Source organism: Rhea americana, unplaced genomic scaffold, assembly GCF_003343005.1.
Source record: "Rhea americana isolate MKP2758 unplaced genomic scaffold, rheAme1 scaffold_131, whole genome shotgun sequence".
NCBI lineage: Eukaryota > Metazoa > Chordata > Aves > Rheiformes > Rheidae > Rhea > Rhea americana.
In genome coordinates this window covers 1,093,288-1,117,094 of record NW_028185384.1, presented here as the reverse complement: position 1 = coordinate 1,117,094, position 23,807 = coordinate 1,093,288, and the positions used below count along the sequence as shown (strand labels likewise).

The window sequence follows — 23,807 nt, the reverse complement described above, 5'->3', positions numbered from 1 at the left end:
GCTAGTACTCAGGCCGGAGTGGAGGCTGCTGGAAATTGCGGGAGCGATGCAGCTTAGAAGCAGGGGCTCCCCGCCGCAGTCCCGCAGCCCACCGCCCGCGGGCTGAGCAGAACGGCTCCGGGGCCCTTGGCAGCGCTCTGCCTCCTTCCGCAGAGGGCGAATCACGGAGGCGTGTGACAAATTAAAACCTACTACCTCAAACATCTCTTCTAGCTTTTTCATTTTTTTTTAATGCAAAGGAAAACGATGGAAACAAGCAGAGCAAMGCTACCTGCACTACTCCGGGTCGTGTGGCAGCAGCTGTCGGAAAGCAGACACTGTACGACCTGCAGCCCAGAGGAGGAGGTAGCATCAGGACACTAACGGCTGCAAGATGCAAACTGCGGCCACGAAGCAAGCTGCRTTTCCATCTGCCTTTACCTACACCGTTTCCTCAGGCAACTCAACCTGCCGATTAACTGCACAGAGTTGTGCGGGGGCCATTTTGGTTGGTTGGCTTCCAAAGCCATTACCGAGCATTTCTTTTTTTTCAGGTTGCGAAAGGTTTCGTTTTTCCTTTCTTTCCCCTCCATATCTCAGGGACAAACCTGCGCTGCAGTTCCCCGGAGTTTCACAACCGGGCAGGCAGGCYGCATTCCTGATTGCTGTCGCTAAGCTCATTTCGTAGCTTTTTCTAGCCTCTGGTTCCCAACACATCTGGATGCTGTAGAGTGAAAAGAGGTCAGCGGCAGCACTAACGGGTGCGCTCCAAGGCATGCAGCTCACGCGCCCCGACCGAGCCTGCCCTCGCCCAGGACGCGGCCGGACGGCCTGCCGAGGGACGGAGCTGCCAGTACGGACACCGCAGCCACGTCACCGGACACCTCGCTGCCCGCAACGCCGTCCCAGCCTCCTGGCTGCGCCACCACAGCTGTGAACGTAACCTCACACGAGGCTGGCGGTTATATATGGGGACTGATGCTAAAAGCAGGAGAAAGATAACCCAAAAATAGTTAATTCCTACACAAACCCRTATTAGGCTGGTGCTGCGCTGTGACAGGTCAGTGAGCAGATTTGTAGGGGTGTCGCTAGTATCTGTTTTGTGGCTCTTTGAGCAATTCAAAACTGCAAGTTGATAAAGACAGAAAAATTTTTACAGCTGYGCTTGCAGTGTCTTTCCTCACATCCAAATGGCTTTGATTAGCTATTAGATTAATTTCCTCATTCCACTCTAACTACAATGTATGGAGATTAATTTATTAAAGGTATTAGTCAAAGAGCCTTAAAAAACATTGACATAAAAAAAAAAGACTTTGAGGCCAATTCCTAATGAGAGCCTGTGTCATCTCTTCAACTGTCAACTTCTATTGAACTTCCAGATCCTCTTTGAAGAAGCAAAGTATTTTACAAAGTTTCCTAAGGTGACATAAAACTTCCAGTTTTATACATTTTACAATAAATCATATTTTTCTGCTGAACCCATGTAGAGATCTGAAACTATCAAGCAACAAGTCTGCCTATTAAAGCCCCGGCTTTTGTTGGATATTTCACTTGCATTAACTAGGAAACTGCACAGCTCCATTGTCCAYGAGAAAAATGTGTTCTCCCTGGAAAATCTTAGCAGATTTTAGCAGTGGATTCATCCTAGTAATTTCTTGTTTCTTGCTGGATATAACGTAATGGTATCTGCTTTGAAGTTCTTTATCTTGCCTTATCCTTTCTTCTTTAGGGAGCAATTTCTTATTATTTCTTGAGCTGGAACTAGCCTTTGTATAGAAGTCTGAAAATACAAAGAATAAAAGTGTCCAGCCTTGCCGAACTGTGAGCATCTGTCTAGCAGAAATGTCTGTAGTTTTTCAAAAGCAGTGAAACCATGTAATAGCCTTTCAAGTCTCCCCAGATTGTCCACGCATTGTGAAACCTACTCTTAGAACGACATCCTGCTTTTGCAGTCAGTCTCTCTGTGCCAAACCCCGGAGAGGACTGAGTACCATCCATGTGAAGCATCTGTAACTGTAAATACCATCCGTATGGCTACTGAAGATACTTCCAAGCAGCTGCTGGAAAGTTAAAAAAGATACAACTCTGCCCAAAAGGGAAAGTCCTCAGTTTCTACAGCAGAGATATAAGGGTTTCACAGAAGCCACTGTGCTACACTTTTGTAGTGGAAAGATACCACAGAGCCTGGGCATGAACCTACCACCAGCCAGAGGAGATGGCTCCTTTCCCAGACTGTTTCTCCTCCTCTGTGTCAACCTAGAGGCACCATTAATCCATATAGAACAAGCCAGTGCATAAGGCATGACGGGAGGAGAGCTCAGCTATACAGAGAAAAGGGGAATCAAGCCCTTCAGGTTCACAAGACATTCTCCAAGCACACGAAATGGAAATAGAGCCAGAGTCAATGTTAAGACAAATAGGAAGTATGTTATAAAGGATATCTTAASGCCTAGACTCTTCCCAGCCAACTTCAGGAACCCAACTGAGGTAGAAATGTAGTGTTCTGGGCATTGCATAACTGGTGGGAAAACCAGCAGTGACAGTCCCACGAGCGATCATATCATTCTCTGAGGTGGCTTATTGCTCCACATTGACAGAAGAGGAAACTCGAGAYGACTACGCTTCTTCTTCAGGATGGAAGGGACAAGGGCTTGAAGGGATCAACACAGGTTTCAGAATCTTTCCTCAGCATCTTCCATTTTCAATGTTCCTTCCAAACGTATGATTTTATTTCTAATTCACACAGCAGTAGTACAGAGACCTCTCCTGGCATCCTTGGTCTTGTTGGTTCTTCTGGTACCCAACAACAGCAGGAGCATAAGCTAAAGATCATTTAAGGTTCTGCACAGCAGAATGGACAGAGCAGCCTGAGGTTTCAGAYTCTGTTCTTTGCTAGAAACACTGAACAGTAACTCATTCTTCGGGAGAAAGGACAGTCTTTGTTGGTTTGAGAAGACAGGGGAAAGAAGAAGCAGGTGCCTAACTTGGCTATAAAAGATGCAATCTCACATTCACATTCCAGTTCAGCCCAGTGATRTATTTCCCATGAGGAAAGAGACTGGACTCAGAAGTCCAGTGCATTCAGCTAGACTGTGTACAGTTTCCCAGTGGATTCTGTGCAGAGTTTCAGCAAAAGCATTTTTTATCACTTCCAGMAGTGCAAACAACATTTGAAGAGGGAAATGGCAGATGGGTTATAGAACTGCTGTGCCAATATTGGTTACCAACGCGAATGCTAAGAGAACGTATCTTTTCTTCTATAAAATGTTTAGAATAAAACACATATTTATTAATTTTACAGAAACAGTAGGAAAAATGCTCTGACTTCAGCTTTTGGAAATGAAAAAAAGTAAACTTTGCCTCACAACCATTACCTGCTTTCTTTTCAGGAARAAAATGAAAGTTTGGGGAAGAATAAATGTCCCACAGGACACAGCTCWGGAATCATTACTGGATATGGCTGAACATGCCAACGGGAATTAAAGTCAACAAGTCCAGGCACATAGAAGACTGAAACTAGAAAGTAGCCATGTACACTACTAGCTAATAAAAATATGCACTTTTCTGATAAACATGTATATAAGTAAGTATACCAGCACATGTACTGAATGGGTAAGAGGGAGTCAATCATCCTTATCCCTCTACACATTATCTGGATTCCAGGTCCAGACAAGCTGGGGTCAGGAGGGTTACTGGGGCATCTAACCCCTTTTGCACTTACCTCCCCAAATAAAACCTACACGTGAAGAGGTTCCGTTTCCTGTTGACTGTGCTGGACTGTGCTGTGCTGTGCTGAACATTAAAATCTGGCTCGAGGGGACTGAGACGCTTTCCCTTGCCTGATCTTACTAAAATATCTCTTACAGTATTTGTGCCTCGAGTCTTCACTCAATCACCGACACTTGACCTCAAGCACTCTGCAATTAGGGGATCAGGTATGTTACGTGACTATTTGCTAGCTACAGCTAATAAGGTACAYGTATAAATAACAACATAGTATATCATAGCAGTCAATGAACGTGGTCTGTTGGGAGACAGACTCTATCTGTCTTCTGTAAAGGGAAATCCTGCCTCTGCACTGCTAGAGCTCCATGAGGGTGGGTGTCATGGAGCATCCAGTGGACAGAATACACCCGCATTGCCAAAAAGCCTCTGACAAGGGTCCCCACCACACGTTAACAACAGCAGTAGGCTGCCAGTGGCACTGGCCAAATGGTCCTCCCAGGGGCTGCGAGCAGTGGGGTCCCTGGGGACAGTGCTCGGATGGATTCAGCATCTTCCTCAGGGACCCAGAGAAGGGAGCACACAGTGAAGTCTCAGTGTTTGCAGATGGTACTGAGCTCTGAWGGGCAGTCAGATGCCACTCTGACAGCACTGTAGAAATCCCAGGAATTTCAGAAGGAAAGCAYCATACCCAGTGCGTGGAAACATGGTGGCATTCGCAGATAAATGTGTAGTAGTGCCTTTAAGTAAAAATAACCTAGCCCTTGGTTGCACAAAGCTGCACTCAGAACTGGCAGTTAATCAGGCAGCAGATCTTTGAGAGCTGATGGGCAGCTCTCTGAGCCATCAGCTCGGTGTGCAGTGCCCCCAGCAGCCAAAAAACGCTGAGGGTTATGAGGAAGGGTGTTGAGAGCAAGGCAGAGGGCAACATTTACCGCTACATTAAACCTTGGGGCTGTGTGCTGCACTTACTGTTTCATCTCTGGAATGGCATGGTTGAACCAGAGAAGATCCARAGAAGAGCAGCTACATGATCAGGAAATGGAGCAGCTGCCCAGCATGAAAACACTGGAGGTCTGGGACTCATCAGCTGGGAGAGRGGAAGGCTGCTGGGGGAAACACTGAGGTTTACAGCATCAGTGAAGGCTGTGGACGAGGTGAATACAGAACTGCTATTCTCCAAATCCTACAGTCCCAGCACAGGGACACTCACTGAAACCAGGAGCAGACTGCTCCAGAACAGATGAAAGGAAGCACCGCGGCAAGTGGCCAGGCTTACATGYTCTCCTTAGATGGCATCACCCACTACCACTCTCTCAGATACAATATGTAGCTAAATGGRCCAATGGCCACTTCTTGCACAACTCAAGCATCTCTAGAAAGATTCAGTGCAAGAGAAAGTTCCTCCATACAGACCTTACCGCTCTACTAGGTAGAAGACACTCTGGCTATAGGTCCCATAAGATGACAACAGGATGCTCCCTACAACAAGAAAGGGCCAGAAGGTCCTTTCCAAGCAGATAAGCTCAAGTTGCCCAGAGGCCTTTCCATATGACAAGGATGAGGCAGGCAGGTGCCAGTCCTCACTCGCACCTTGAGGTAGGGCTTGCCTCTTTCTTGCCTCCAATGTTTGCATTCTACATTTGGACTATAYGTTCCCCTGCGGCAGGCACTCTCTTTTTAAACCATGTAATACCTTTTATTTGGTACAGTAGCACAGAAAAGATAACAGCAATTGCTGCAATAGCTCTGCAGAAAGGAGCAGAGTTCACAAATCCTGCTGACATTTCAGAAGGGCAAACAGAAATGTACCCATATGTGGAAAAAAAATGCAATTTTACTCCTTGCAAGTAAACAAAATTACTTATTCTTAAAAATCAAAAGGTAATCACTCTCTTTTCAAATTGTGTGAAAAGATGGAAACTGGATCCCTGTTCCTAAGACATTAATCAAATCCAGACTCAGTTTAATGATGTTAACCATCATCTTTAGCTTTCATAATCACTCAAAGGGCTTCTACTGAAGTTATTTGATCTCAGGCTTTTTGTTCACTTTTCTGCAGTATTTTAGAGAGTCTATAATGTTTGAGAAGCTTCATGTTCTGAATAGGAAAGGAATCACAGGACTAATATTACTATTTATTACTTTTTTCAACTCAGTCAAACTTAAATTATATGCACAAAACTTCAATGTGATATGAGGCACAWAAACACTCATATTTAGTATTTTGATAGTCACAGAAGAAAGCAAATCATGGACTTGTCTATATAAAGTTGCCAAGCTGCTGACAAAGTCTTTCAGAAATAATGCTGAAAAACAACGAAAATCTAGTTTATGAATGAAGTTTGTGTCAAGGTAAGACAGCATTCCCTTCAGCATTATAAACAGCGCTTTGATGAAAGTTTCATAAAAGGTTTAATTTTTCTCTTTTATCTTCTCTCACACTCCCTTCTCTAAAGCCTATCTTTCTTCAGAACTGCATCCATAGAAGAGCAGATGGCTCAGGAGATGGGAGATGCCTCCTAAAGATTAGAGGCAGCAGGTTTCYCATCTACTTGTTGGAGAAAAGCTAGTTCAAATATGTATATCCAACATGAGCAGAGTGCCTACCAATTCAGGTCCTGGCAAATGGTCACTCTTAGAAGCAAAAGGTACATAAAAAAAAAGAACGTGGCTTAGGTGATCTCCAAGGCTTTCTCCAAAAAATGCTCTCTGATTTGACAGGGGTCTCCCATCTCCGAATTCTGCTATCTCAAAGCTATCAAGTGAGACATACTTTCACTACAGCCAAAATTTGTCCAGATATCACTGAGCATTTTTTTTTCTGGAAATAATATTCTTGCCAAGAAATATGGTATCAGAGGTCCTCAACATACTTGCAAACCTGAGCTGAAGTTTCCAAATATATCCAGCTGAGAGAGGGAAAATGGAGGGGAGGGCATTCAAAGCTATAGTTATAAAAGAAGGAGAAAGGCACTTTACAAACCATCAAGCATACACAGCTCACTGCCTCCCTGACTAAGCGATGACACTCCTTTAGATGGGGATACCTCTCTTTGCTCCTCTGCTCCCACAGGCTACTGTTYGGATGTTCTGAGATAGAAAGGCAAGTTTTACACCTGCTTCACTTTGTATGTGGGATCATTCATTGTAGGAGGGTTGTGAACCCTCTACTTTCATTTGGACAGAAAGGTTTAACACAAGCTATTGCCCAGCCCTGTGTCCTCTGTCCTTCTGGCAGAGCAGTTCTGCTCTGTGTACGAGTATTCACTGAGATGTAACCACAAGGATAAAAAGCTCTCTGTGAAATGGTAATTCTACCCTGAACTGCAGAGACAGGACACCAGGATTCCAGTCTTTCTCAGTTAATGTTTATTTATAAATGCAGGCATATTACCAGAAGAGATTGAAAGATTTTTCTAGTTTCAAAAATCCTCTAGCCCTGTGACCTGAGAACCTGCTCACAACCTTCCATTCTTCTCACCTGACGGCTGTCTTCATCTTTACATACCCCCTGYCTCTAAGGGTTCATCTTCAAGCCTGTCTCTGGCATGTACCATAGCCACACCTTCAGCATCACCTTTTCTCCTCCTRTTTTCTGACAAATGCATGTTGCTTTCTTTCTGCTTTCCTCCAGGGAGTTCGTAAGCAGTGTGAGGACTTCAGAGCCATAAGAGCTTGTTCTGCCATCCCATCAAGTAAATGCTGTCCTCTCCTGCTAAGGCCGAACAGAAAAAACAAGAGGCACAACGCCACCCCTCTGCAGCGCACAGGGCAAGAATGGGGACAGYGGGCGCAATTTCTGTGCAAATCACTTTCTATGGATAGTTCACATAACACGGAAGAAACCACCCAGAYGGGGCTGATGCTGCCTGTTCCCACGTGGCAGAACTGAACGTGAAACCGGATTCAGGGTAGAGCAACTGCCAGGCCAGAGCTGTCTGCACCAGACCAGCCAAGGACCAGTGCACATTGACAACATATAAATGGGGAGCAGGGCGCTCGCTTTGGCTAACTCCAGACAACCTCAGCCCCAAGGCAGTTGCCTGCCCATCAGAACAAGCAACATGAGAGCTGCCTTCCCGCTCACCCATCCCACCCACCGCAGGAGAACCGAGGGACACAAGCCCTGGCTGAGGCTCRTCATTGCTAGCTCCAAATACTTACAGCAGCAAGAAAGCCAAGCAGCAGGGATCTCTGCTGCTCTCTTATTAATTCCACTTCCAGCAGCCAGTGTTTGTTGATATCAGAATTACATGCAGATATTGGACTTTTATTTAGAGTATTACAAGAATTGCCGTAATCTCTAGATTCTTCTTTTGCTCCTTATCATAGCAGTTCAGCTCTTGCCTGCTTCATACAGTTGCTGCTTTTGTACTGCCCTTTGTTCAAATTTACATTTAGACAACAATTAAAGGAATATGCATTTCACATTCACATCATATCACACGAGGATTTATTTCTCTAGAAGGCTAGCAGCAACCTGAAACAGTACTTCTTTTATTAATAGGAAACTATAGAAAGGATCACTGCATTCCTGGAGCAACACAGGGGCTTTTGCCTTTCGTGGTGTCTGGTACCACACCAGATATGCTGTTGGGTGTTTCGCAAATAAATAAACCAGCAACTCTTGGCCAGATAGAGGCCATGGGAAAGGTTCCTGATTTGCATGTTGCATCTGTTCATTGATCATCCTTGTAAAAGCCTGGCTGCTGACCACAGAAAACAYAGAAAGTGCTTTCTCAGACGTACCCTCTTTCTCTGCTTCAAAGTCTTCACACACAGCCAGCCCCGGAAAGCCCGGCGGAGCCTGGCAGTGTGCAAACCGAGGCTTGCAAAGAACAACTGCAGTGCAAAAGAAGAGTCTCTTCTGAAGGAAGAAAACGTGCAAACCCTTCCCTCTCCCTATCACAGGCTTCCCCTCCTCTTCCTAGCTAAAACTAAGGAAAAAACAGTTYGAGAGAATGATTCTCTTGAAATGAGGGAGAACAGAGTTAGAGAGAGGCAGATTGAGACCACACCTGGCAACCTAGGGAACAACGGACATCTCAGGGGTGTTGGACCTGAACGCCGCCACGGCTGCTGCAAACGTCGGTACAGGCAGCAGGCTGAGCAGGTACCCAGGTTCTACAGGGAATTTTTCTTCCCACTATCTCCACAGTGATAGTGGGGAAGGGGTGAGAAAAAGCAGAAATAATAGAATATCCTGGTCTAATGGTGAAAATACAATAGTACAAAACTACTGTGTTGTCTCCACTTCCCTACAGCCGGTGTCTTCTGCTCAGCTAGCTCTCAAATAAGGATTTCATGAACCAGATATGTGCTTGTAGATACAGAGAATGACAGTTTACAAGATGATAAAACACTGGTTTTAAGAGGATAGTATCTGAAGGGACACCATATGCAACCCTCCTGAATCACTGAAGAGGTTTTGTTTTGTTTTGTTTTGTTTTTTAGGTGGCCTAAGTGTAACAGAGAACTTCAGAGGGTACCAAGGGACGTCAACTCAATAGCTGCCTCCGGCAGGTCAGTGACATCGCCCGGGCACTGCTCCCAGCCAGCACTGCCAGGCCGCAGAGCCGAAGCCTCCAGGGCCAGGAGCCAGCCCGGGGGCTGCTCTGCAAGGGCAGAAACCAGCTCTGCACCAGGCGACTCACACAGGCGCTCGAGTCCTTCTGCAGGTAAGGAACAGAGGCAGCAACTTTCAAGCACAGTTAATTATGTTAATCTGATCAAACAGCTGGAAAGGGGTATCCATCAAGAGTAAACTTTCCTGATCATTAGCACAGCATCTTTGTAAGGGGTCAGCAGTCAGCAAAGGGAAGACTGTGTGCAATATACGGTCTGCATTAGACAGCAGTACCAGCACTGACCGCATAACTTTTCATTGCCAGCAGAAGTAAGAGTTATTTTCCATGCTTCTCCTGGAAGCTGTTTTGTATGTCTCCTCTGACTATCAGCACTGGGAGGTCAAGGATAGAGTGGCTTTTTCCCAGAAATTATTCTCCCATTTCACTGAAACTACTTTCTTTATATGTTTCAACAATATAAAACACAGTCAAAACTCGGAAGTCAAAATAAATGAAAAATGCAGAATGGAAACATGCCATGTCTATTCCAAAGCACTCCGTGTTTACGAGGCAGCTCCCTCTGGGACTCTCGCAGCCCTGCAAAGCCTGCTCAGTGTCCAGGCTGCAGTACTTGCTGGTGGGCAGTGCTTCAGCTGACACATTTGCAGGAAGCTCCATGTTCTCGCGGGGGTTTAGCTCAGCACCATGGAAAGAAGCCTCAGCTGCCCCCGCCCCAATATGCACACACACACACACACACACACGTGAGCGCACACACACGGCAGCATGAAGGCTGGCAGGAGCAGAGCGTCAGGAACCAGCTACTCCAGAGCTGCCCTACTGCATGTCCTTTGGCTTTTTCTCCCCCTAAAAAGGATATACAGATGCATGCAGAAACAGAACTGTCATTCTGGTGTGTAGCACTACTGAGCACATCCACATGGACATGCTCGACCATCAGGCAGCTAAGAAGAAAGAAACGGCCTGAGTTCATTTCTACTAGCATTCCTCAGTTTTCCAGTAGTAGAAAACACCCAATAAGCGAAGCAGCACAATAAGCCCCTATAGGGGAAGAAGACTGAGAGGAGATGGGCATGGGCGAGGTGCCCCTGAAGCTCAGGGGGAACGTAAGATGTGAYTGACACAGTAAAATACTCTGCATTTTAGGGGAAACTAAAAGCAGATCCAGAGCTCAGCTGTTTTCCAGCCCTTTAAGAGCACGAGGAGAAAAGCACAATGGGCCACAGGTATCCTGTAGCTGATACTGCTAAGAGGGGTGGGAGGAGGAAAGTCAGAGTTCAGCAGACTCTGGTGCTCTCTCACTTCCAGATAGATTCTAGCATCAGTCATATTGGAAATCTTATTAATGAAAAAAATGTTTTAATAATGCCATGTTTATATTGATAATCTTTTCTGGGGGCAATTTTAATAACCTAAAGAGTCTTTTAAATAGAATTTGAAGAGTTTACGATCTTCCTTTTTTGGTTCAGATTCATCTCTTTCCTAATGGTTAAATGCTGCCTGCCTTAGCATACACAGCAGCATCCTCTTCCTAAATACTTTGGTATCATACAGTTACAGGTACCGTAATCAGATATTTAATGTTTCCACTGAAAATGCCTATTTGAAAGAATTTTATTTCCCTCAGATGTATAATGGGCTGAAGCTCTCAGCAAAGGCAGGTCAGAGCAGCCTCTGAAGTACCTGTGTATACTTTAGCAGATTAAYGGTGCCATAGATCGCACTCAGGAGCCGACAGCAGCACTCCTGTGCTCCGCGGGTCAAGCCATAGGTACGTATTGCCGACGGTCTCATCACCCAATGCAGCTACCAGGAGCCCAACGCACGTGCTCACGGGCCAGGCAGCTCAGCACCTCGCTCCCCCTTGCGCGGCCCAAAGCGGCGCCAGCCCAGGCYCTGCCGCTCCTCTGCCTGCCAGGGGCACCCCGGCTCCCTCTCCCCCTCCTGCCCAAAAGGCAAACTGCTCACGTAAGGACTGGCACTGCATGTCGGAACAAGCATTTTATGAGGAGAACTCCAGCATTAACTAGGTATTTTAGTCCACCCTCTATTATCATTACTATTCCTAAATAATATTGAAGACTTTTGTCCCTCTTACCTATAAGCAAGTATAATTATAACATCAGTTCCTAACAGTGCTATTAGTATTACCTTTACCATTACGATTTCCAGTCATATAACAAGCTTACTGTGCAGCAATGGCATCTCCCTTCAGGTGCTAATTAGCACCAAAGATGACRATTATACCTATTTATGTAGATTTACACAAACACTAAAACAAATACTTCCCCATATACTGGTTGCACTACGTTATAGGCTCCTACGGCTGCAGTTCGTAGCAGCAGCATGCACTCAACTTACACGGCACCAGCTCCARACAGTTCCCACCTGCTGAATTAGCCCAGCGTTAGTCCAAAGCTTTTTTATTATTATTATTATTATTTTTTTTTTTCCACAATTTTTAGGTGTCATCAAATCTCAGATGCTAAGACTTGAAGAGACTGAGAGGTCACTCAGTCTGCACCTCTGCCCCAGGAGAGGACCAGCCGCTCCTGAAGCACGTCACCAGGACATGCACACCGTGCACGTGGCCCGTACTGCAGACAGGTTGTCTCCATCACACCAATTTAACTGAGGGCAGGGATTTTTCACACTTCACCATGTCAGATCTCCTGTCACTTACTGTTACACCCTACTCAGCCAAGAGCTGGGAGAAGCACCAATGAATAGATGTCGGTTGCCTCAGACTCTTCCCGTCACCGATGTCTTGCTCAGCATGCAACTACTCAGTGATTAGAGCTATATRTGAAAAGCCAAATTTCTCAAAGCAGCGGCTTTTGTGCTCTTTCTCCTACCAACGATAACCAGCGTAGTCCTCCTCTTCTCCCCTAACCGTACTTTCTCTGCTGAGCTCTGTAAGGACACAGCCTTACAGCAGCTTCCCCCGAAYGGCCCTGAGGAGCTGCAGGGTGGCCCTCGCTTCTGAAACACACTCGGGAAGTAACTCTAAGCTCCTCTTCCTTCATATGTGACTCAACAGCAAAAAAAAAGACCCCAGAGAGGCGCGCGGCAGCGATGGAAACGAGGGGCGCGTGGGCGGGAGCACAGCGCGTACCCCGGGCAGCGCTCTAGCCGCCGCCGCGGAGCGGCAGAGGCGCTTGGCAAAGCTCCTCCGTTCCCACCACGGTGAGCTGTCCCGTCTCCAGCTACTCTTCTGCTATCTGTTACACGTCTAAAYAAATAACGCACTGCTGTGTTCCTCTGTATTCCTTTCTTCTACTTTGTATTTGAAAAGTTGAAAAATTGTTAAGTTTTTACATAACCTTAACTGGGTACCTAATCCTCTTTTCAAGATTGTGTAAAGCAAGGTTTCGTACCGTAACGTTMCAGTGCATAATTAACACCCTCTACTCCCATCACCATTTTCTTTTAGAAGCGGTTTTAGAAGTTATCAGGAAACACCTCCTCTAATTTTAGTATGCAAAATTCTAATTACAGTATGAATTTTTTATTTCTTAATTCTTTGCCATTCTTGTTCACCCTCTGGGTACTGAAATATAATTAATTCTGCTTTACTTTTTCTAATAGATTTATGTGTATTATCATATATATTAAATTTTCAGTTCTGCAACTTTTTCTTTTTTATTGCTTCACACRCTGACAATGTGCACTTCATTAAAAACATGTAATCACTGAGCTGCGATCAAGACATAATTGCACATTTTTGTATTATAAYAACACGCATGTTCTTCATATTTTATTAGTGAAACTCCCCGTTGCGCTTGTAACCCTCAGAGGCACCCTTCAGACTGCAGTTGGATTCTGAAGTAACTCTTTAAGAGAGCCGGCGATGTGCACTTACACGCGTTGAAGGAAGTCAGTGGCATGCCTACAGAGATCAATAAAGCGCTGCCTTTCCCCCCAGGCCCACTGCATCATTCTGCGTCGACAAAACCTAAGACCGTCTGCACAGCTATGAGCCAGCGTGGAGCCACAGGCAACAGCACACCCCAAGACACAGCACAGAGCAACCAGCCTGGCACGGACTCCTCCGCCAGCACAGCTCTCCTAGGGTGGAGCATTTTGTCACCCCCAGACAGAAGGAGGTGGAAATGCAACAGCTCCTTCTTCCACTCTCTACAGATCACGAGCATACCTCTCTCAACTGCTGCCCGCGGCCCTGGAAGCTTCCCAGCTGCTCTTTAACCACTGTCCACAAGATCCCTTTTGGTCAGTTAAACAGCATCTCCAAACGAAAGCCTGCAAGGTCCCTCACTAGGTTACGGAAGTGTTTGGAGGGAAAGTGGGAGGACACCTGACCCTTGTTTTGCACATTGACCAAGATGGTTACATCCTTCAGGTTCATAATCACACTCCTCAGATAGAAGCCATCTCCTCAAAGGTAAAACCTGCCACCAAAGCATGCTCGAGTGTGCATCACTTCCCAGAGAAACAATCGCGTAAAAAACCCAAAGTCTTTGCTGAAATGTTTAACAGAATACACCAACTTCTTTCAATGGAAATGGAAGAAAATGGCAGAGTCCACACGCTTATTTTACTTTTTCTTTGTTTGTCTTTCCCTTAAAACGTTTCACATTTCAGCATTCAATTTGAAGCATACTTTCCCAGTTCAAATATTTTTCTTCAAAGCTCAACCTAATTAAAACAACAAAGTAATTTTAAAATACTCAAAAAGGAGCAAATTAATTGATCTTTACCATTGCTTTATTTTCTGAATTTGCAGAGAGTAAAGATATTTAGGATTCTGACATTTCAACTGGGAATAGAAAAGTATGTTAGTTTATCTAAATGTTTTTAACTGCTCAGTATTTTTTCTAAAGTGAAAATACTTTATCATCTCAGAAACTGCCTCCATACACTAAATCAATGCTTTCTCCATGCAAAAGACATTGATCTACTCTACTCCATATAACTTTGTACTGTCTCATTAGCTTGTGACTTCATCTTAGAACTTTTATTACGCACATCGCTATTATTTCCATTTCAGTCTCCGACTGATACTTTTCTAAGCATTTTAGAATTAGGAAAAAAAAGCAAAAAATACATTTTTATTGTACAGATGGAGAACTAAGCCAAAACTCTTTCTGCAACTCATCTAAAGCCGTACAGTATGTCAGTAAGAAGGGCAGACAACGGATACTGCAGACGTCGCTTTACAACCCTTCTCTTAACCCTTAAGCAATTTATCTGGAACGTACCTGAACGCTGAGGAGTGGCTGGCAGCACTGGCGCGTCTCCCTGTCCCTCCGTGCCTCCTCGAAGCCATCAGCCCTGGGCAGAAACACAAATATTGCAGGTAATCCAGGTTCAATTTAAAGCATTACGCTATTTGCCTCACCTTAACCCAAATGTCATTCAKGCAGCTGCACAGCTTGCTGAAACACAGCCACAACTCAGGAGGTTAACTTCATACTAAAAATGTTTTAATCTACTATATTAACATTATTCACAGTAAATTTTACTGTTGAAYTAGAAATATCATGTTCTTGCCCAGACTTTTAACAGTATATTTCCTTGGGACGATATACAACAGAGACTGTTGCTAGTAATTATCTCCTACTTGCAATAAACTGTCAGAAATAAGGAAGAAACTGGAAGAATCATTTCAAATCCAATGGCAAGATGTCAGCTCTCATAACAATCTCAGATCAAATTAGAGATCTGTCTCTGCTGACAGAAGCAGCCAGACACGGAGCCCAAAGCCGGGTGGGGAGCGGCTGCCGCGGGGACGAGCGGCTTCCCCAATTCAGTGATGTTTTGCGTGTCAGCCGGTTACTTCTTGCTCRTCTTACGTGACACCACCTGGCATCAGCTAGCACAGCGTGACTGACATGTTGATATAATTAATTCATCAACTTAAAGATATTATCAGTTAAAAAGGGGGGGGGAGAGAAAAAGCAGAGAAATGCACAGAATAYGCACTCCCACAGAAAGCTGCAGGAACTGTCACATACCAAAATTAAATAATATTCGCCCGGGTAGAGACTTTTTCCAACCTGGGGACGAATYTGCGCGCAGCGTGAGCACAGCCACAGGAGCCAGCCTGCCGCCAGCCTCGTCCCTTCCCGCCCGCGCAGAGCCTCCCGCGCTGCGCTCGGGCGACCTCCGTGCTCCCGCGCTGCCTCGTCGGCGCCCCGGGGCAGCGGCCGCGATCTCCGCTCCCGGGGCACAGCCCAGCCGCACGTGCACACGCGCCCGCGCCCGCAGGAACGGCCCCGGCCGCGCTGGCGCCGCTCCTCCGGCTCCGGGAAGCCGCCAGTCGGAGCCCGTGCCGCGAGAGTCGCCCGCGACCTTCCCGGTCGCGCAGCCCGGCCGCGGCAGCGCGCGGGGAGCTGGGGAGGCAAAACCGCTGCCCGCGAACAGGGGCAGCTGCGAAGAGGGACGGAGCGTTCGGGACCCAACGCTGCAGCGACAAACACGGACAAAGCTCTTYAAAAAGAAGCCTGGTGACCTCACGAAGCAACTTCAAAACGTTGCAGTAGAAGCAAGTACCTCGGATAAGACTGCAACAGACCTTCTCTGCCAGCCACGGGGCCATGTTAAACCACCTCCCACGCTCCTGCGCGGCCCGACAATAACCCTTTCTGCTCGTTTTGCAAACACCAGTGAAATAAATAGGTCCAGCGAGCCAAYAGCGTTAACATGACTCTGCAGCTTTAGAGAATTAGAGTTCCATGGGAGGTTTTTTTAAGAAGATCAGGGACTGCTTCATCACGTGGCAAACAAGCACCATTCCAAYCCTTTTAACTCTCATTCAGAGATACCAAAAATATACATTAGAAACAGCCCAGGTATATGAAACATAAAGTAATAGGTGGTGCTTTCACCTTAACTGCATCCTTACTACCTTCGCTTTATAAGAAAAATTCTTTGGCAGCCTCTCGGATATTAAAGATGGCCTCGCGGTCAGATGTAGAAGAGCTTCCTGGAGGCACCAATTTCTTTCGGTTCCCTCCACCCAGCCCAGATGTCGAGATGTCTCTGCAAGTCCAAATGACAGAGACCCAACAGTGTCACAGCTGATTTCAGGCTCCCAGGAAGTGACAGTTGAAGCAACCATCTTTGCGGCYCCAGTTTTAACTTGTACTTCTTTCTAGCTGGCCGAACATAAAAAAAGWCACCCTCCCTCCCCTAGAAAAATGTGCAAGGAAGAGGGATATCTGTGCTGACTAGCTCATCCGAGCAATATTCCACCTAGTACCACTCTATGAGGACACTGATTCCCGGTCCTACATGTCTCCTGCTTATCAGYAAAGATCACAGAATAATCTTTGATTTTTTACAGATTATAGGATGCCACACGCTGTCCTACGATCATCTGCATAGACGACAGAGCTCTGCACTATTCCGAGTCAAAGACAGGTAGTGGCTAATCCACCCTGCAAAAGGCACGTACGAGCACCGTGTCATGGTCCCCGTAACCCAAACCATTCCTGCTCGTGTCAACTGTTTTCTAGCAGATGACAATATTTTATTTAAGCTCAGTAATTCTAATCTGTGTTCATAAAAAGCAAAGATAAACACTGATGTCCTGTTAGGGCAATATTGATAGTTCAGCTGTTGGCTTAGAAAATCCCTGAAATCACAAAGTCAATCGCATAAATCCGCAACCAGCAAGCTAGACTACGGTACAGTAAACTGAAAAGGAAAAGGGGTTCAGAGCCCAAAGCAGGACAGTTTTCTTAGTTTCTCCCTGGATAGGTGCAAGAGTTCCTCCRTTCCCCTGGGTTACTTCTGTCATTACTTCTAAAATCCAGAGAAAAGCTGTATGGTTAGTTTGCTTGTGTTTCAATTAAAGGGAACGACATCAAGATAAAAAGATTGAAAATGCCTAAGAAGCTCTTCTGCTTCTGAYCTGTAACTGCTAAAATGTTTCCCAGTGGAGACGGAGCACTTCATCTCATCTCTGTCACTACAGCATTTAGAATATGAAGGACAGAAAACAGTGCATCATAATGCTTAAAAAAAAAGAATAAATCAAGAACACAGTAATAGCTTATCACACATTACTAGCTGGTACAGACATCTTAGTGTCTGGGTTCATTCAGGCAGAGAGGGTGAACACTGAAACTGTATTACAGACATTTCAGTACAGCACTCCATACAAAGACACAAATTACAACAGAAAAGGTTTAGGTATGTATAAAAAGAAGGTGAAAATTTAAGCAAGTTTATATAATATTGCAAGCTGAAGAGTCAACAATCTTCCCATTTCCTGTGTGCAGGAGTCCTCGATCAGAAACCAGGGATTAGCTCAGGCAAACTTACAGCAAGACCAAGCATTAATCTTTGACAAATACTGTGACAACTAAAAGAACCCAAGAAAAAGAAGTCATCCTGTCAATGCCGATCCTTAGGAAAGGAAAACAGTGCTTGAACACAGCACCAACGAAAAGGATACAACATAACACAAAAGAAAAAGTCAGAAGAGCATTCAGCGACTAAAGTCTCCCAAAGCCTCTGAAACATCAAACAGTGGGTATCAGCACAGTGGCTGAAATTCAGGAAGAGAAAACTTGTGCTGGATTACACAATTCTGCAAGAGTCTGCAAACCTCCGATGCGGTCACAAGTTGGCCAAAGTTGACCAGAGATGCTGAAGTCGACATTGAAGTTACTTCAGTGGTACTAACCCTGAAAGCCATGCCACTTGGTAAGTAGGTAAACTTAGATTTTGGCATAGTGAACTACTTCTTAATAAAGTAATAAGCAAAGTGTGTAAGTAAGAAACCTGGAAAAGATAAAGCCTGTAACAGTCACCATAAGCATGCCATATGCTTATTTTTTACCAAGCAAGGGCAGATATTTAAAGGATTCACTAATTTCCCTTCCCTGGAAACCACAGAGCAACCTGGCACATTTGCTTACCACTAAAATGCACCTATATACCTTCCCCTAGGCGCACAGAGGTAAGTGTTAGGTGCCTTTCTTCAAAGGCCTGTTTCCCGTTACTTGCAGAGGTAGGGAAACTGCACCACAAACATGCGTGTAGCCTTGCGCAGCTCCTGSGTCAGCCCAGGAGGAAATGAGAACATGGTCTGCCTACATTCAACATCCCTCTTGAAGTCGCTGTGTTCTCCGACMGCTCTTTAGCTTTGTATCCCCCTACTGAGACATTTCCCAGGAAGACACAGAGCACTGATTAAACACATGAAGCTTTACTGAATGCCATGCTGTCTCAAGGAAAAGAAAGCTCGAGAAGTGCATGGCTGGAGGCTCCAGACAGCCCTGGGCAGAGGCAGAGCTGCTGGGCAAGCTCCACCTGCAGCATGGACTTCACAAATTCTTGAGCCTCTGCTCAAGGATGCAGAACCTGTCATGTCTCTGCTTCTGAACAGCAAATCATTTATTGGTGGGACACTGGTATTGTCGAAAAGAGCTTGGCAATACTACCCTCCCAGTCCCACAACAGCCTACAGAAATTACCATTTCAGGCTTAAACACATAATTTGCAAAATAAATAAAACCCAGTAGATCTGGGTGGTGAATGAGAAAGGTTTTTTTTTTAACACTGAAGACAAAAATCTGACTGACCTAAGACAATATGTGGGCTGYGGTTGGCAGAGCAGGTGCTCAGGGACGAAATCCTGCAGACAGCAATTAAGATGATCAGCAGAAAGCGGTCCGTGCAGTCTGCTCCGAGCCACTGTCGTTAAATTAAGACTGAGCCTTTGTTTTGTTTAAAAGCAGCAGGATACTGAACTCTGTGGGGTTACAGAGTTACAACAGCAACAGCAAAAAGGGTTTAAAAGCACAAGTGAAGGTAAWTTAGGGATTGAAGAAATCTAAGCAAGGGATCAAAGCTGTTTTATACTGGCCCCAGAAGTACTGGAAGCTTTTAAAGCTTGCACAGCCAAATACGGCAGAGGAGGCTGCACTGGCAGCGCAGGCAGAAAGGAGGCACAGATTTGTTTGTGTTGGCAGGAAAAATCGAAGCGATGGAACTAAACTTCCACCCTGCGCTGCCAGGGAACATTAGACGAAAACACCACTCAATATGTTTTCCTGTGCATCTATTCTAGTATTGATTCGAGATCTGTAATATTATTACACGTTATTTTTTMAAAGGTTTTTAATCCACTATCCTTAAATCTCCTCTTTGCAGACACGAGCCTAGCCCTGCAGACTGACACACTAATGCCTGTCGCTCACGTTGGGATAAAGCAGTCAGTGTGGCAGATCTTTAAGGACACTAATAGAATATTAAACCTTACATTTCCTTCCCATTAAACCTGGATTTATCAGGTACACTGCAGTGAGACAGGCACGTAACATTATTGCCGTGCTGCCTTTCAGTCTAATCACACATTTTCAGAGTGCTGCTCTGAGATTTAGGCATACATTTTTCAACRGACTTTTCCAACGAGTGCAAGGAAGGCGACTGAGTCCTCAGCAGACAGGTCCCGAAGCAGCGCGCGTGCCTCCCTGCGCTGCAGGAACAGCCGCACGCTCGCCCGGCACAGGAGCCGTCCCCACATCTCATCAGGAACGAGCGAATCACCTACAGGTTTTAGCAGGGCAGATGCTTTGCGGAGGGGGTTATTCCCRGCTGGAAGCGGAGGGCGGAGGAACCCCCTCAGAAGAACTCAAGCTCAGGTGTGTGGCTCCTGAGGCAAGTAGGGGTCCTACATGGAGATCATCAGACGCCGAGCTCCGGGCTGATCCACTCCTACGGGAAGGAATACGGGCAGTTCAAAGCGTGAAATGAAGTCACCCTCCTCCGTGCCATCAACAGGGACGCCCCGAAGGGACCTGCACGGGGGCACCCACGTCCCTGTGCTCACCCCCTCGCTGCCCTCACCCTCACACCTCAGGAGCTGCCCGGCTTACCGCAGCCTCGAGGCCGCCAGACGCCGCCGAGGTCTGATGACGCCCGGAGCACGCGTCTCCCAAGCGCCCAAGGGACGCTGGTGCAGCGGTCCTGAGCGCCGGGCTGGGCTCTGACTCGAAATGTTCACTCAGCAGCGGACCACGCGCGGGCCACAGCACCGCCGCCCAGGGCCCGTCCGGTTCCTCCGCTGCGGCAGCTCTTTGAACGAACAGGGGGTCGCTTGGAAACACCAACAAGGCAGCGCGGGGCCGCCTAAGCAGATGAACTGTCCGGCCGTTTGCCTGGCGAAAGGAAAGACAGCAAGACCAGAGACACAGCGCGCACACGCATGGCGACTAGGAGGGGACAGAGATGCCAAGATCCAAATTCTAGTCCTAGTTTCACTAAGAATATTATTACTCATTTTACTTCAGGCAAATAAGAGAATCTCAGTTACTCCCGTGTAAACTGGGAATAACAGTACCGTACCTACGATGGGGTGCGCGAGGATCAAGTCTTTATTGAGAAGCAATTACGTAGCCTGCAAACTTTTGCACAGCTCTTCTAATAGAAGATTTTTTAAAAAAATAATCCTATATCAAAAAAAGGGGAAGAGGGGCTTGAAAGGTAACACCAGGAATTACTAAATTTCCTAAAGCTGGCAACCTGGTGAAGTGAAGGTGACTGGAAGGCGAAGTCCATTTGGGATGGGCTTCAACGACCCTTTGAAATGCTGCTGTTTCCTTGTGTTAGCAATTTTTCCTATAGTCATCTGAGCGAAACRCATAGCAGTTCTTCTCTATACCCACTAAGAATGACTACACATGGACCTGAAGCAAGAAGCTTCTCCACATCTCTGTCTCAGCACCTAGTTGCCTGTCATCCACCTCTCAACAGAGCCTTCAAATCCTGAATTCCTGCTGTAAGAGCTTCACAAATCAAAAAGCTACRCCCTCATAGGAAAAGAATGATTAATTTGCAATCGTGCGCTAATCATTACAACTTGAATCCAAGTCTCATAGAAGCAAGAGCTTAAGTCTTTATTTTATCCAGTTAGCCACACACTGCCAAATCCATGCTCCAAATTCCACGTTGCATCAAGGAAAGGCACTCCATAAGCAAAGCAATCTTCACCTCCGTGAGACTAGGTGGAGCCTCTAAAGGCAATGGAGTTATACCAGTCTGGCACCTCTTTAAAATATACTGAGCCTTATTCTTTGCAGACTCAGACTGTTCTTATTTTATTTGTTGTTTTCAGCAAAAGCATATTAGAAACYTATCACCTGCAGCAGTCTATTGAAAGACTAATGGTTATAACTACAGCCAACATAGGAATGTGCYCTAAATAACAATTTAAAGGCTAGTAGTCCTGTAGCTGCAACCAGAGTGTCTGAAATATTGAAGACTAGCAGAGGTATTTCACATACAAAGAGATGCTAGGATCGTGTACTGCATAGCTGAGGTTGGAGAGATTTACTGGGTAAAGACTTCATGGCACCTCCTGAACAGTGCCACCTTGAATAAAGCCACGGAGACTTTTAGGTGACCAGTGCCTCTTCCATTGCTTACAAAAAAACCAAAGTCTCAACCTACTTTGAACAAATATGTCAGCTCCTACCTRATGGCCTTGTCCATCACAGAACTGATACTGCTGTTGCAAACCCCAGTCAGACTGGCGTAAGAGTCCTCCAGAGATTTTGCAAGACCAGGCTGTTAGAAAGCATTACCTTCAAATCAACATGTGGTGGGTGGTGCGTGTGAAAACCCCAGCACCTCAATTAAATTACACTGCATATCCTCAACTAGAAAGGAAGAACACTGCTGAGACTTCWCTTTCCACCACATACAGGGTTTATAAACTACTTCATACTTAACATGGGCACGAGCTGTGTTGCAGAGTACAGTTTTAAATACAAACTCTGTTTCTAAGGTTGATAAGACARCATGTGTCCCAAGAAGGATTCCCAGATAACACTTGCCTGGCAGTGATCGGCAATGGATAGMAATAAAGAACCTGGGAGTTCCTAACACACAAATCATCATGAACTTCAGCATGACATCAGGGCTAGTAAAGTCATACACGGTCGGTCACTTCTGCCGGCGAGACGCRGAGCAGYGAAGTGCAGCCTTTCAGCAAACACRGTATGACGTCTGCGCAGGAACAGGTGACCAGGGTTTCCTAACAGATCACCACCACCTGCAAGGCTAATCGAAAGCTAATGATATTTCTATAGTTAATTGCTTAATATTCTAAATATAACTTAAGGATGAAATGGCCTTATGTTTGAGTAACATATATCAAAGTGCTTCCATGGTGAGTGGGTTCATATGCTCCAAAATGACATAGAGAATTAGAATAAATTTATAGTACAAATTTAACTTGTACGTATTCTGTCTGGATCCATTTTTAATCTCTTGTGCTAGATGTAGTGATGTGATGTTGCCGTCACCATTTTAGAACCTCTAGTGATGGGAGCAGCACCTATGACTGAATTTATGAGACCTTGTTTGTGAGACTGTCTTCAGCCACCTGTAAGCTTTGCTAAACAGCATCCATGCGGGCTGAGCTTCTCCTCASTTTTTATTTATTCATGTCGCCCGTAAGAGGATCACTGTCGGCAGCTTCTGAGGAAATGGCCTGAATACAGAAAGGTTTGTTGTTTGTATTAAAACCCTGTCATTGTCCAACACGCTCTGCTCTTTGGTAAGGTTTTRTATATACATAGCATTTAGCCATCTTCAGGAAAGTCTCCTCAAATTTACCAAATTGTAGGTTTTTGGTGGAAAAAACCATTCACTTCAGTTGAGCAGTGACTGCCCCTCCAGTCGGCGCTGAACGCTGCTGCAGTGCATGTGGAGCGGTCAGGAAGGGCCGGGCSGCTCCTGGCGCCCCACGGGAAGAGCCGACGGGAAGCCCGGGCTGCCCCGACCGCGCTGCCCTCGGAGCAGGGCCCGCGGCGACTGCAGCCGCGCGAGGGGCGAGCAACGCGGCCGGGAGCCGCTCCGCCGGGATGGCGCGAGCCACGCCGCGCTCTAACGCGGGCACCTTGAGGAGGGAAACCACAAAAACTAAGAACAGCCCTTCCCTCCCAAAAGCCCAGCCGTTATGATAATAAGTGATCACAAGGATCATACAATCTCCCACAAAAATATACAGATTAAATCAGGACATATTTTGTCTTGCTGTTTATATCTATCATTTTGGCTAGAATTAATTTAATTAAATTTTGTCTTCTGYTAGCTTTAATTATGCAATACTATTAATGTACTTCTAATGTAGTTCTGTGAATATCCAGTATAATACTTACATTTCATTTTGATTAATAACACTCACAGAAGTATTTGAATTCTTCTGCATCCATTATRAGCGGCACAAAATCTAATGAACTTGTGAAAAACACAGTATAGGTAACCGGTTAATTAAAACTGTGTAGTTCATTCTGTATGGCAGTGTGTTGGCTATAGGAAGCAAGATGCTGAGTTCAAGAAATTAAAGCAGTTAGGATGGAGCAACCCACAAACTCTGTGTGACCGACCAAGGTACACCGTATTTATTAATGGACTCTCTCCTGAAAAGCAGGCCCGCATGCTGATGGACAGCTTCATTAGGAAAGAGTGCCACTCTTACATTATCTAAATTACGCTTAGACCCATGCTTAATTACTCTGGATTAGCCAAAACAGG

The 23,807-nt window shown here is 45.7% G+C and overlaps 1 protein-coding gene across 10 annotated transcripts in view; it reads right to left on the bottom strand.

Annotated features, from left to right (window-relative positions):
• LOC146599834 (uncharacterized) overlaps nt 1-23,807 on the bottom strand; it is a 258,807-nt gene that overhangs the window by 135,945 nt on the left and 99,055 nt on the right. For all 10 annotated transcript variants that reach the window (XR_014894912.1, XR_014894911.1, XR_014894909.1 and 7 more), the window contains one exon: nt 14,513-14,585. Coding sequence is in view for 2 of the 10 variants with exons in the window: in XM_085297846.1 (XP_085153972.1) it covers nt 14,513-14,585 (73 nt within the window). In the remaining 8 variants the exon portion in view is untranslated. The remainder of the gene's footprint in view (nt 1-14,512; nt 14,586-23,807) is intronic.